The 14,377-nt window shown below is 47.4% G+C and overlaps 1 protein-coding gene across 1 annotated transcript in view; it reads left to right on the forward strand.

Annotated features, from left to right (window-relative positions):
• The window catches only part of dusp8a (dual specificity phosphatase 8a), a 69,552-nt gene that overhangs the window by 9,673 nt on the left and 45,502 nt on the right, over window positions 1-14,377 (forward strand). The window contains exons 2-3 of the mRNA XM_063197302.1: window positions 148-603; window positions 14,303-14,377. The exon at window positions 14,303-14,377 is cut by the window's right edge and continues 64 nt beyond it. Of these exons, the coding sequence (XP_063053372.1) occupies window positions 370-603; window positions 14,303-14,377 (309 nt within the window). The 5' untranslated portion in view covers window positions 148-369. The remainder of the gene's footprint in view (window positions 1-147; window positions 604-14,302) is intronic.

Here is a 14,377-nt window from a genome sequence, read left to right on the forward strand (position 1 = left end):
CTACCATATGCCCCATGGTTGGGCCATGGTTGACTATTTTTTTAGCGCAGATTGTTCACATCTTTTATTCTAGTTTTTTACATGGTCTAACTTTTTATTTTTGTCTCCCTCTTCTTTTTTGTATCTATTTTTCTGTCTGTCCCACAGCAGAAGCGATGGCTCTCTGTCACCTAGGCCTTCCATCGCCCCTGTGATCCCCCTCTCCCCTATTCCCCCCATCCCAAACCCCCTTAAACCATCCCCCCTCACTTGGCCCTCCCCCTTCACCATCTCCTCACGTCTCATCCCTGTGAAGAGAGGAGGAGGAGGAGTAGGAGACGAACAGCGTGAAGAAGAGCCAGCGGCAGTAGCAGAGTCCAAGTGTCCACCATGGCCGGGGAGAAGAACGGCCGGCGCTCGCCCATGGACATCAAGCGTCTGGCGGGGCTGCTGCAGCGGGGCACGGGCCGCCTGCTGGTCATCGACAGCCGCACCTTCTCCGAGTACAACGCCTCGCATGTGCAGGGCGCCATGAACGTCTGCTGCTCCAAGCTGGTGAAGCGCCGGCTGCAGCAGGACAAGGTGTCCGTCACCGAGCTGCTGCAGCCCAACGCCAGGGTCAAGGTATCCCAACTGGCAGACACGCCCACACGCGCGCACACGCACACGCACACACACACACACACACATACACACACACACACACACACACACACACACACACACACACACGCACACGCACACACACACACACACACACGCTTAACATACTGTAGTCCAGCGGTCAAGAATAGGCCAAGTGCCACAGACGCAGAGACAGATGCAGAGTCAGATGCACAGACACACGCACAGACACACGCACTGTAGTCCAACTGCAAGGTCAGCAGCACTTGCCAGCAGCACTTGCAGCATACAAGCACAAAGTACTACACACACACACACACACACACACACACACACACACACACACACACACACAGAGTGTGTATAGTCCAATGGCAAGTTCAGTGTACATGCGGTTACTACAGAACTGCAGGAGGAGGACCCTCCTGTCTATGGAGAGGGTTACCAGCCTGAGCTCCATCTACGAGCTTAGCATATAATACTGTACGTCAGCTTGTGTAAGGAGAGACTTTAAACATCATTGAACCACAGCCTCTAAATATCTACCTTTATAACCCCCCACCCCCACCCCCGGTGATTCAACCACAAGCACACATCACCTAGGTGTGAATCAGAACCTGTGCGGTCATTTAAACTGCCATCCAAACACACCTCTGTGCTCACGTGGACATACATTATAAACACATTATAAGCTCAAAGGTTGTAATGATGACTGTTTTTCCAACACTCTTCATGTAAAAGACTCTTCATGTAGAAGAGCCATCCGTCTAATCTCTCGCCCTGGCCTGTTAAGTAGAGTAGAGTGGAGAAGAGTACTTTTATTGATCCCAAGGGAAACTAAGGTGTCTGACAGCTTACATAGATACATACGTAGATACATAGATACAAGACATAAACAAAGACCTAATACACATTGCAGTAAACATACAGCAAAATCTGAGTATAGCAAAAAGCCTGTTTATAGATATCCCCAACCCCCATCCCTCTTCCCATCTTTACCACCCCCCTGTTTGGGATAGCAGCTTTTACAGCACACAAGAGGCTTGCGGTTCGATTGTGGCCCTCTGACGAGAGGCAGCACTTGATCTGGCCACTTCTGCTGCTATATTTGGCAGCCGAGCTGTGTGCGTGTGTGCGTGTGTGCGTGTGTGCGTGTGTGTGTGTGTGCGTGTGTGTGTGTGTGTGTGTGTGTGTGTGTGTGTGTGTGTGTGTGTGTGTGTGTGTGTGTGTGTGTGTAGCTGGCGGGCGGGAGGGAGGGGTTGCTTGGCTGCATGGCACTGTACAGTAGGTTTATGGCTTATCAGTAGCTGTGTGAAATACGAGACCTCAATTTTCCATGACTTCTTGGACGAACAGGTCCTCGGTCCACACGGCATACGAAAGTCCCGTATTTTTAGGCAGCGAGTGAAACTGAAGAAAGGGGGAAACCCAAGCACCAGCAGCAGCAGTCGTGTGTGTGTGTGTGTGTGTGTGCGCTTGTTTGTGTGACAGGAGGTGCACACATATGTATGCACATAAGCACATGCTTGTTCACAAATGTGTACACATGCACATACAGTACACACATACTGCACACAATGCTTGTTGCCAATGCCATACAGAGACATTTAAACACAAATGTGCAGAAATCTAAGTAAAATGTATGCATACACACTAGGGCTGTAATGATGTTGTATCGAACCGAGAAATCGTGATACGCAGAGTCACGATACTGTATCGTGATACAAGGAGGCAGTATCGTGATACGCCCTTTCAAAGTTTTATTACCCATTAGTCCAGAAAACAACCTTATGATTTGATGTGATGGTGCTTCCAAGCTTCAAATCATTATCATTATTATTTTTAAACACTTTTTATATTATTAGTAACCTTTTGTAACCTACAGTATTCTACCTATAAATGATCATCAAAAAGATGCATTAAAAAAATTGTGGGGTGTATCGAACCATAGATCAAAAATCGTGATACAAACCGAATCGTGAGTTGATTGTATCGTTACAGCCCTAATACACACACACACACACGGGCACAATGCATTTTATTTATTAGTATTAGTGTGCCATTCACATACAGTACAGTACAGGCACTTGAGACCTGGCAGTCAGACAGGGCACCATGTGACATGCTAAAAACATAGCGCTCCCTCCACCTCTACCCGCACTCATGGCACTGCTTTCTTCTCTCGGCACTTGTGTGTTTGTGTCCTGAGGAAGGTCTTTGACCAACAGCTTGGCATGTCAAAGGAACCAAAAAAAAGGATTGACGTGTGCACTGTGCAGACGCATTTTTTCTTTCTGTGTCCACTTCTCTCTGCTCTCCCATCTCCTTACTGTAGCTGCCGCAGTGAATGTGTCATAGTCAGGGCCGCTGACAGCTTTGGCCAGGCCCAGGACAAAGTCATCTGCTAGGGCCCCCCCACTCAATACATACAATAATATTATAATAATAATATTATAATATAATATTATATTATAATGAGAATCCATTTCTGCCCCCCGTCTCTCCCTGTCCCTGCCCCCTGTCGGTGTCCCTGGTCATAGAAACCTGCCACCACCTGACTCCCTTCCCCTGCCCTGTCACACGGTACTATTGGGCACAGGACAGGGCCTGTCACACGGTACTATTGGGCACAGGACAGGGCCTGTCACACGGTACTATTGGGCACAGGACAGGGCCTGCCACAGAACACCCAGTACACACACTGCACTGGACTGCACTGGCCCTGCCACTGCCACCCTGACTGGCAGTTTGAGTGGCGCTTCGTAAAACTAATTTTGCTAGTTCCTCATATTCAATTTCAGGCACGAACACCTGACCTGTCATGCATGTGGGCCTGGTGCGAAGTTCAGGCGCTTGAGATTGTGTGTGTGTGTGTGTGTGTGTGTGTGTGTGTGTGTGTGTGTGTGTGTGTGTGTGTGTGTGTGTGTGTGTGTGTGTGTGTGTGTGTGTGTGTGTGTGTGTGTGTGTGTGTGTGTGTGTGTGTGTGTGCGTGTGTGTGTGTGAGCTGGATGTGTCCCCACTGCCACAGCAGGTGGAGGTTTCCCCCTCATTAAAAGTGGAGGAGAGATGGCATGACAACACAGCTGCCAAACGACAGCAGACCACCACCGCCTCCACCACCACCACTCACCCCTGCCTCCACCACTGCCTCCACCACCGCCTCCACCACCGCCTCCACCACCACCACTCACCCCTGCCTCCCGCCACACCCCCCACTTCTCAGCCTTCAAAGTCAGGTTCAGCTCTGCCTCTCAGCTGCATTGGCTTCCCTTTTCTTCTCACCATGTTTTTCCACCACAAACTTTCAATTAATACAATAGAAGATACATTTTTTTGTCCACTTTTTTTTTACCGTCATCAGGATTCAAGCATTTTGTCTCTGTCGGCAAGCTCAGTTTCAGCTCTGCCTGTCTTTTGCTTCCCTTTTCTTTTCAATTGCTTTTTTCGTCATAAACATGAATTTGTTAAAATTCATTATAGGCTTCATTTTGTTTATTTTTGTCCACTTTGTTATTGCCATTGTGTTTTCGCCGCTCTTCTCTGTCTTGAAGCTCCAGTTCAGCTCTGATAGGGGGTCCCTCATTGTCCTCCCTTTTCTTTTCAACTGCTGTTTTCATCGCGTGCAGTGACTCTATATATGCCACTCTGCCGGATGGTCTGCCGGGCTGTCGCAAACCCATTTGGTTTTTGGAGGGTTTGCACGCGACGCACTGTAGGTCTGTTGACCTCGTTTTCACCACACGCAACAAATTAGTCATTTATTTATCTTGAGTTTTCTCCGTTTTGTATTATTTCTCTATCATTGGTGTTATCAGTCTCTCCTTCCACATTGTAGTGGGTTGTTTTTTGGTGAATCTTTCGAGATGCTTGTGCAATCAGCCCTCTTAAAGAGAATGACTGTCTGTCTGTCTGTCTGTCTGTCTGTCTGTCTGTCTGTCTGACAGACAGACAGACAGACAGACAGACAGACAGACAGACAGACAGACAGGCAGGCAGGCAGGCAGGCAGGCAGGCAGGCAGGCAGGCAGGCAGGCAGGCAGGCAGGCAGGCAGGCAGGCAGGCAGGCGTGTATGATCTGTCTGAGTAAAGAGGATAATGTGCGTGTTTAATGTGGGATGCCTGCCTGCCTGGATGAAGGCTACCATGCCTGGAGCAGTGGGAAGGAGGATGCTCCAGAGTCCTTTGTTATTGGCTGAGCATGACATCATCTGCTCTACACAGCCGCCACCCCCTACCCCCCTCCACTTCCCCTCTTCCCTCCACCACCAGCCTCCTACAAACCAACCCTCACAACCCCCCCTCTGCACACACACACACACGCGCACACACACGCACCCCAAATCTTCTTTTGTGTGGCTATTGGCAGATCGTAGGTCGGGCACGTGCAGGCCGGCTGTGCTAACCCCCCCACCCCCTACCCCCCACCTGACCTTCCACAATGCTCTCCAGCCTTTCCCCAAACCCTCTATGCACCCCCGCCTCTTCACTTCAGGCACTGCCAGGGGCAGCCTGGCCGCATCGGCTTAGAGCAGTAGCAACCCTAGAGCCAAAGGAACCCCTGTGTGGTGCTTTGTACCACCATGAATAACAGAGAAAAAAGAGGAGAGAGAGCGAGAGAGAGACACAGAGATAGGGAGAGAAAGAGAGGCCAGAGAGAGAGGCGTTAATAGATGGGCTGGATTAAATCCCCCTTCCCTCCCACCCCTACTGCAACCTCCCACTGCCTTCACTTCACCGCTCCCCCATGGCTCTGCGTTTGGTCCATTGAAGATTTCAACATGGGCGGTTGCTCAAAGGTGCTGCTGTGTGTGTGTGTGTGTGTGTGTGTGTGTGTGTGTGTGTGTGTGTGTGTGTGTGTGTGTGTGTGTGTGTGTGTGTGTGTGTGTGTGTGTGTGTGTGTGACTGAGAGATAGGGAGACCCTGTGTGAGTTTGCATAGAAATGTTACTTTTATTATTTGCTCAGACTGCAGAAGGACACAGTACAAGCAAGAGAGTAGTGAGAGAGAGGTTCCATTGGCCCACTGNTCCCGGGTTCTACTATTGCAAGGGGGAGGAGGGGGGGTCCCCCTTTAGGCAGACCTAAGGACTGTTCTATTCAATGCTAGGAGTATTATGACACGCCCCTTTAGGCAGACCGGAACCTGGTCATGTTAGGTGCCCATACCAACCTATTACATTGGCATATCTCTATATACTTAAAGAATCTCTGATTCAAGTGTGTTCACTCCGGGCTCCACAGTGCCGTGCTTTTCCTGGAGCTCAGAAGGCCTCATTGCTCTGTGACGAGGTGTGGGGTCAGTCAACTGCTTAGTCAACTGCATTGTATGGCTGCAAACCTAATCCGCAGCCCTAACCCTAAGGTACTGTCCAAGACAAGTACATAATGTTACATACGGCATTGCTTCACTTTTTATGAAATTGCCCAATTTATGTACAGCTTAAATCAAATGTATCATTCATATCATGTATTTTACTACCAAAACAAGACAGTCTGTCGGAGGTATAGTAAGAACTCCATTGCTTGCTGCGTCTCAGACTGAGCCCATCAGCTTGCTCTGAGCCAGTCTTAGTGCTCCGATTATGACCAAGGAGGATATCCGCAGTAAGATGCTCAGGGCTCAGCATGGAAGGACACCATATGTCACATACACACACATACACACACACACAATCTCTCTCTCTCTCACACACACACACACACACACACACACAGTCCAAGATGGCGGGGCGGCTAATGAATTAACAATCAGGTAACAACAGCCATACGGACACACATGGGCAACAGAAGTCCTGCCTTTGGCAACGGATGGCCTGTGTCGTGAGGAGCAGTAGCAGATTGTGGGTTTCCTATCCTACTTCTGGAGCGAAAGCCCTACATAAGCAACAAGCCAACAGTGGCTTCTCAGTGGCTTTTTACATTGTAAGAACTCGAGATGCGAGATGGGACATTTCACCGGAATAGTGAAATGGGACCATGTGAGGCAGTCTTTATAATGTTATATGGTTCAAATTTAATTTTAAAAAGATGCAGTAGTATCAACCTCAAACCATTATTTAGCTGAAATCAGTTTGGTCAGCACCCTTCAGGATCAGTAAACTGTGCATCGTCGCTTGTATACGTCTACAAGCTACGCCCCCTGCCTTGAGTCTAGAGGGAAACTGAATTGTCATCATGACATAAAGACGTGGAAAATACCTAGTTTCCAAAGTGACACTTGGATGTTGTTTTGTCCAGTTTAACCAGTACAGGTTAACTCGCAATGCATCATCGACACCTTTGTCTTCCAGTTGTTCAAACCAAGCAGAGGCACACTGACACTAGATGAGCAGGTCAGGAAGTCACTCAGCATGTGTCGTGAATCATTTGACAGATGGTGTTGTCTTAAGGCCTCTATTCATGCCTGAATGAAGGATACCTCTGGCCATAGGCTGTGTGTGTGGGAAAGCTCTTAGCCCCAAAGTGTCTCTCCATTTATGGCTTTGGTGGCTCTGAAAAAAAAATACACGCATGAAGTCTGATTTAGGGCACAATATGGAAAATGTTCACTTGTGAACAAAAGAAATGGAGCAGGTGTTTCAGATATTTTTTCACTATATATTCATATGCTTTTTATCAATATTCATATGCTTTTTAAAAGTATTTTGGAGAGGTTTGTTAAGACATTAAGACATTAAGACATTATTATACATTAAGACAGGATGGCGTGAGCAGGAGAAGGACACAGTGTAGGGTTGGGAAATGACCCAGGCCGGACTCGAACCATGGGTCCCCATAGGTGTGTAAGCCCATATGCGAAGCGGGGTTTAGCATGCTGCACAAAGACCTAATACACTTATACTTATACACCTAATATACTTGTACATGCATACGCTAAATATGCCTACTGGGATGCACAGGTGCCTTTACAACTACACACATGCTTAAAATGTGTTTATGTGCTAAACCATTGCAGATGTACAGTACAAGAGTCGAAGCTTTTAGTTACAACAGTCAGATTCTAATTTGGGGTGCTGTGTTCTCTCTGTGTTTGTGACGTGGATTCCTGGGGACATGTGTGAACCCAGCTGGCAGGTTCATTGGTTCTGGCCGCCTGATGTGGTGTGACAGGACTAGTGTGTCTAATTTTGCCCTGTCATCACGTAAAGAGGGCTGTTGATGGACGTCCACAATGACCTTCTGAAGTGTGTGACATGGGCGCACGCACGCACGCACCCGTGCGTGCGAGCGCCCCCCCCCCCCCCCCCACACACACACACACACGCACACACACGCCGCACACAAACGCGTGCACGCACACACGCACACAGGGTTGGATTCTCTCTCTCTCTCACACTCTCATGTTCTCTCTCTCTCTCTCCATCCCTCTCTCTCTCCCCCCCCTCTCTCTCTCTCTCTCTCTCTCTCTCACTCACTCACTCACTCACTCTCTCTCTCTCTCTCTCTCTCGCACTCACTCACTCACTCACTCACTCTCTCTCTCTCTCTCACACACACTCTCATGTTCTCTCTCTCTCTCTCTCTCTCTCTCTCTCTCTCTCTCTCTCTCTCTCTCTCCCTCTCTCTCTCCCTCCCTCTCTCTCTCTCAGACACACTCACTCACTCACTCACAGTATACGTATAGTGTGCAGAGATATCGTCATGTACAAGCACTGGGTAAACAAGGACAAGGGCAAGCCTGCTACTTCTCCAACATGCATACACTTGCAGACACATGCACACTCTGAAAATACTCTCTCTCTCTCTCTCTCTCTCTCTCTCTCTCTCTCTCTCTCTCTCTCTCTCTCTCTCTCTCTCTCTCTCTCTTTCTTTCTTTCTTTCTTTCTTTCTTTCTTTTCTTTCTCTCCTTCCGTTCTTTCTTTCTTTCTTTCTTTCTTTCTTTCTTTCTTTCTTTCTTTCTTTCTTTCTTTCTTTCTTTTTCTCTCTCTCTCTCTCTCTCTCTCTCTCTCTCTCTCTCTCTCTCTCTCTCACACACGCGCACACACACACACACACACACACACACACACACACACACACACACACACACACACACACACACACACACACACACACACACACTCAAACAGCCACAGCCACTGTGATGGACAGATAGTCAGTGCCAGGTCATTCTGTGGCAGGCAGCACATACTGCATGCATGTGAGGCAGGTCAGACTTTGTGCTTCAGCAAAGAGGTCTAAAGTCAGTCAGCCAGTCAGTCAGTCAGTCAGTCAGTTACTTAGTGCCCCTTTGACGTAATCTCTCCCCACCTCACCTGCCTTCAGACACACAGACTCCAACTTTCGGAGGACCTTTGAGCCTCCCCTGCCTTCCAGACTCTCTACTCCAGGCACCATATGCATGAGCAGCCAGCCCCCTCTTCATACCACTCTCTCTGGCCTGGGCCAGTGAAGCAAGCAGCACGCCGCACACACCCCATCATCATCAGCCACTCCCAACTGCTCCTAGGGTCCGAGAGGTGCACTGCAGTGGTGTGTGTGTGTGTGCGTGTGCGTGTGCGTGTGCGTGTGCGTGTGCGTGCGTGCGTGCGTGTGTGCGCGTGTGATTATTGACAGAATGTATGTGTGTCTGTCTGTGTCTGTGCGCATGCATACGTGTGTGCATGCTTGTGTGTGTGATATATATTGTTATGCGTCTTGGGATATTGGTGTGTTTCTTGGACACAGTTTGCAGGACAGGCACGTTTTGGGAGACTTGATAAAATACTGAGACTTGCAGAATAAAAGTGATCTGCCAAATGTTCCTTGTCCGTATATTTGTAATTAAAACTTCTAAAACTTCTATGCTTCACACTTGTGTAGCATAATGCACAGTGCACCTGGCAGGCAGGCAGGCTCTCTCACCACGCAGGCAATGGCCAGGACACACACACACACACACACACACACACACACACACACACACACACACACACACACACACACACACACACACACACACACACACACACACACACACACATACACACAGTAAAGAGCCAGTAATCCAAGGTGATGTCACCTTCTGGATTTAGCCTTCATCCTATTAGGGCCGGAACACCTTGTAACAGGCCAGGCCACCGGCAGCTGGGGATGGATAGACGGGAGACTATAACACTACATACTGTAGGTAGCAGATAAGACCGACTGGTAGACAGAGACACAGAGAGAGAAGTGGAGAAGGAGAGACGGACATAGATGAGCATAAACATGTACAGTCAGTGCTTCCCACAGAAATTTTGGAAACTATGGGGGCAGACGGTTATTTTTTTGGGGGGGGGGGGGCATTTCACACGGGCCTTTGTTTTTGTTTTGTTTTTTTGGGGGGGGGGATTCACGGGGCATAAATGCAAAAAGGCGAAACACGGAAATCGTTTAAAAAAAAAAAGTTGAAAAACAAACAAAAAAAATGTTGTTTTTTTTCTACATTTTAATAAACTATGGCGGCCAAATTTAATGTATGGGAAACACTGACAGTACATGGGTTCAACATTTTTGTTTTCTGGCTGGTTTCCTGGCTGCGCGACACCAACTGCACACAACTCAACCTCTGATTGTTGGAAATCGCTGTCGGTCAAAAATTAGCTTACGTGGTTGGCTGCCTCTTGCCGCTCCTCACAACACCGTGTTTATAAACACGGTGAACCCATGTATATGTAGTACCGTAGAATTGTTTTCAGTTGTTGATCCCAAACAAAAATAAAGGTGTCTACCAGCCTACACATACAGTAATACAAAACTTAAGGCAAGCAGATCAAACATTTTGCACACAACTGTGCAGATGCATACAGGCATTATACAGATCAAACACATTGCACAAAAAAGGCTGAAGGAGAGCTAGAGTATAAAACCCTAAAAAAAGAGACCAATGGTAGTCCATCTATTTTTTTTAAGGAGTAAAGCCAGGCTCACCAATGATAGTGATGCACAAAAAGAGGGAAAAGAATGAAGCAACGCAAGCGTATGGGGAGCTAAAAAGAGAGCAATGGTAGTGATGAGGTCGTAATCCAGCCATGAAATAATAAAAGAACACAAAAAGGATTTTAAGTGTGCGGACCTCTCACTCCAAAACTACAGTCAGCCTTTGTACTGCACCTTTTCCTGGGATGTGCACAATCTTCACCTTCAACTGAGTGATGAGGTCAGGACCTTCTTCACACAAGTCGCTGTTGACATTGACACTCAGGATATCCCCTCCTCCTCCTCACTCACGTGCCCCTGGCCTCTCTCAGGTTGGCGTGTTGTCACCGCACCACGGTAACATTTTTTCCAGCTAAATAAATCAGCAGGGTTGACAGTGCTGTCTGTCTGTCTCAAGCTGTGAAGCTTTACTGTACGGGTAACACAACACACACACACGCGCACACACATACACGCACACACGCACACACACACACGCATACATACATACACACACACACGCACACACACACACACACGCACACACGCACACACACACCGACAGCAAGAGCATATGCACACAGTGTAATTCAGCACCTGTATCCGACCTTGGGCCTATGACATCACCTTGAGGACTGACTGCCAAACAGCACTGATAAAGCCTGTGTTTAGCCATGACACACACACGCGCACACACACACGCACACACACACACACACACACACACACACACACACATGGGTAAGGCTGATTGCTTATCTTTGGGGAGAGCATAGTCTGACGACAGCGCCGTGTGTCACCTGTGTGTGTGTGTGTGTGTGTGTGTGTGTGCGTGTGTGTGGGCCGGTATGTGTGTTTGGGGAAGGGGGGGGGGGTGCTTAGTGGCTGTGTGGATCATGTGACATGGCGTTGGCAGTGGTAAATCCTCCTGCAGAGGCTGAGGCAGACAGACTCACTACATCATCTGATTAGAACTGCAATCATGTCAAGAGGCAGCAGGTGGATTAAAGTAGTGCTTGGTTCATATAGAAAAAGGGGGTTAGAGTCTTTCTTTTCCTGTTTTGTTTTGTTTTCATTTGTTTGATTGGATTAAAGTATTTTGGTCTGGTTACATGGGTTTGTGCTTGTTTTTGTATGTTAACTGCATGACATTGTCCACTGGAACCTCTCATAGAAGAATTGACATTTCAAAATCTTTGCATTTCCTGGACATGGCAGTCATAGACATGGCGTCAGACTTGTAGCCCAAAGGTTGCCGGTTCGACTCACGATCTACCAGTTTGATGCGGGACGTAATTAATTAGTGCTCTCTCCCCCATCTTCCTCCATGACCCTGAGCATGGTACCGCCGTTCTGCTCCCTTAGGGAGCCATTGGGGGCTGCCCCCTTGCACAGGTGAGGCATAAATGCAATTTTGTTGTGTGCACCTGTGTGCTGTGGAGTGCTGTGTCACAATGACAATGGGAGTAGTCCGGGTTTCCCAGGTGGGCTTTCATTTTTCACGTCACTTCACATGTATCTTGCTTGGTTCAGACGTCATGACGTCCTTGAATTGTGGGGCACTGTGACGCACTGCGCTACTACGCTGCACAATGTGTGTATGTCTTCTCTTTGCTGTCCTATCAAATAACCAAGGCAAAAAGCCCCCAAAAACATCTTTGAATTCCATATCTGATTGAAGTCATGCATGGTAAATGTCAGGAGTTGCTAGAGAGTCACCCTAAAGATGGAAGGAGGCTTCCCCTCTTTCTCCCACTCTCTCTCTCTCTCTCTCTCTCTCTCTCTCTCTCTCTCTCTCTCTCTCTTTCTCTTTCTCTCTTTCTGCTCCCTCTCATTTTTAATCCTTTCTTATGCGCCCCTAAAGTCCTCTTTTTGCCCTTGAGTAATCACTTCTCGGCACTTCAACATTTCAGTCCTCTGTCACTTTTCCCTATATCCTACCCCCTTTCATCTCATTTTTATTTTCGCTTCCCTCTTCTATTCTCTTCTCTTCTCCTCTTTCTTGTCATTTTCTTTCCTGTCCTCATCTTTTTAGCTTATCTTGCTTCTCTTTTCCTCTCCTCCTTTTCTGTCCTCCTTTTTACACATCTTTTTAATCTACTTATCCCCTCTTTTCTCCAGTCCTCTCTTCCTTCCTGTCCTTGTCCTTCTTTTTTCCCTTCATCATTGTCTCTTCTCCTCTGCTCTCCTCTCCTCTCCTCTGCTGTTGATGATGCTGTGATGCTGCGATTCAGGGCTGCTGCAGTTGCTGGTTGCTGGGTCACGTGATCACAAAACTGCCTGACAACACAGACCAGGCAGAGAGAGAGAAGGGGGGGGAGTGAGAGAGGGAGCGGGGGGAGCATGCAGTGCAGTCTCTCACATGCGCAGGCTCACTGACACACACACACACACACACACACACACCACACCACACCACACCACACCACACACACACACACACACACCACATAAACACACACACATCCACAGCCACGTGTAGACAAACCCAATTAGGCATGCATGGCTAGACGGCCATTGCGGCCGTTTCATCTTCATGCATCAGTGGCACACAGTGGAGTAGGTAGGTGTGCATCAGTGCACACACACACACACACACACACACACACACACACACACACACACACACACACACACACACACACACACACACACACACACACGCCATGATGAGGCACGATACAGCCATGTCCCATTCTCCCACTCCCCTGCCTGCATTCAGCCCATTCAGCACAATGCTTTTGAAGTACACGCCACATCGATGAATGAGTCCTGCTGACATGCGGCAAAACATTCTATTTATTAGGATTGAAAATCGGCTATGTATATTAATGGACCAGTTCAGTCAATTTCAACATGCTGTTGTATTGCTCACGCCACCCTTGACTTGTCAGTACCCGATGATGCCACATTTTTCCGAGATATGAGCTATTCTAATGGGGGCAGTGTTTGTTTACATTTTTTTTTTTTAAATTAACATAGGCCTACTCCAAATATTTTCCCAAAATGTACCGCTGTTGTTGTCTGCTGATGTTGTATAACCTTTCTGATGTTTTGGGGAATAAATAAAAATGTTTTTTGAAATGTAAACAAAGCGCTGCCCCCATTACAATGACCAAGATCTCGGAAAAGGCTGAAGAAGGAAAATAAAAACCTCAGGTACTGACAAGTCCAGAGTAGTGTGAGCATTACAACTGCATGTTGAAATTGACTGAACTGGTCCTTTAAAGGTGCACTGTGTAATATTTTTAGTAGTTCATTTCCAGAATTCATACTGCCCATTCACAGGTGCTGCTTTGTTAACAAATGCTTACCATCACCATCAAATTCTAAGTATTCATTATGCCTGGGACAATTGCACTTTTCATGCATGAAAAGGGGGATCTCCATGGTCCAAAATTTAGAATTTCAAGAAATAGACATTTTTAGCTGCACAAATTGCTGTACTTTGGTCATACTAAACATTGGTTTATAACTTATTAAATATTAATTAAAGGATCATATTTGGCAATAAGCAGCACAGTTTCAATGAGCAGGGTATGTGCAATACCTACTCTGGCCACATCCTACACAGTGCACCTTTTAAAGAGACACTAGGCAACATTTCAACATTTTCCACTTGTTTCATCATTATTGAGTGGATAGGTATTTTCATGATAGTGCTGTTCTTTTAGGTAACCACAAGGCCCAAAGTTGTCAAGTGCTTTATTTAAACAAAACAAAAAAATCATGTTCGCTTCTCAATTGCCTTTTCAGCAAGAGATCTACAGTTCTAAGTTGAATGTGTCTTTCTGTGTGCGTGCGTGTGCGTGTGCGTTTAGGTGGAGATGGGTCGTAAGCAGGATGTGGTGGTGTATGACCAGGGGTCGCGGGACGCCAGCCAGCTCTCCAAGGAG

Source organism: Engraulis encrasicolus, chromosome 4, assembly GCF_034702125.1.
Source record: "Engraulis encrasicolus isolate BLACKSEA-1 chromosome 4, IST_EnEncr_1.0, whole genome shotgun sequence".
NCBI lineage: Eukaryota > Metazoa > Chordata > Actinopteri > Clupeiformes > Engraulidae > Engraulis > Engraulis encrasicolus.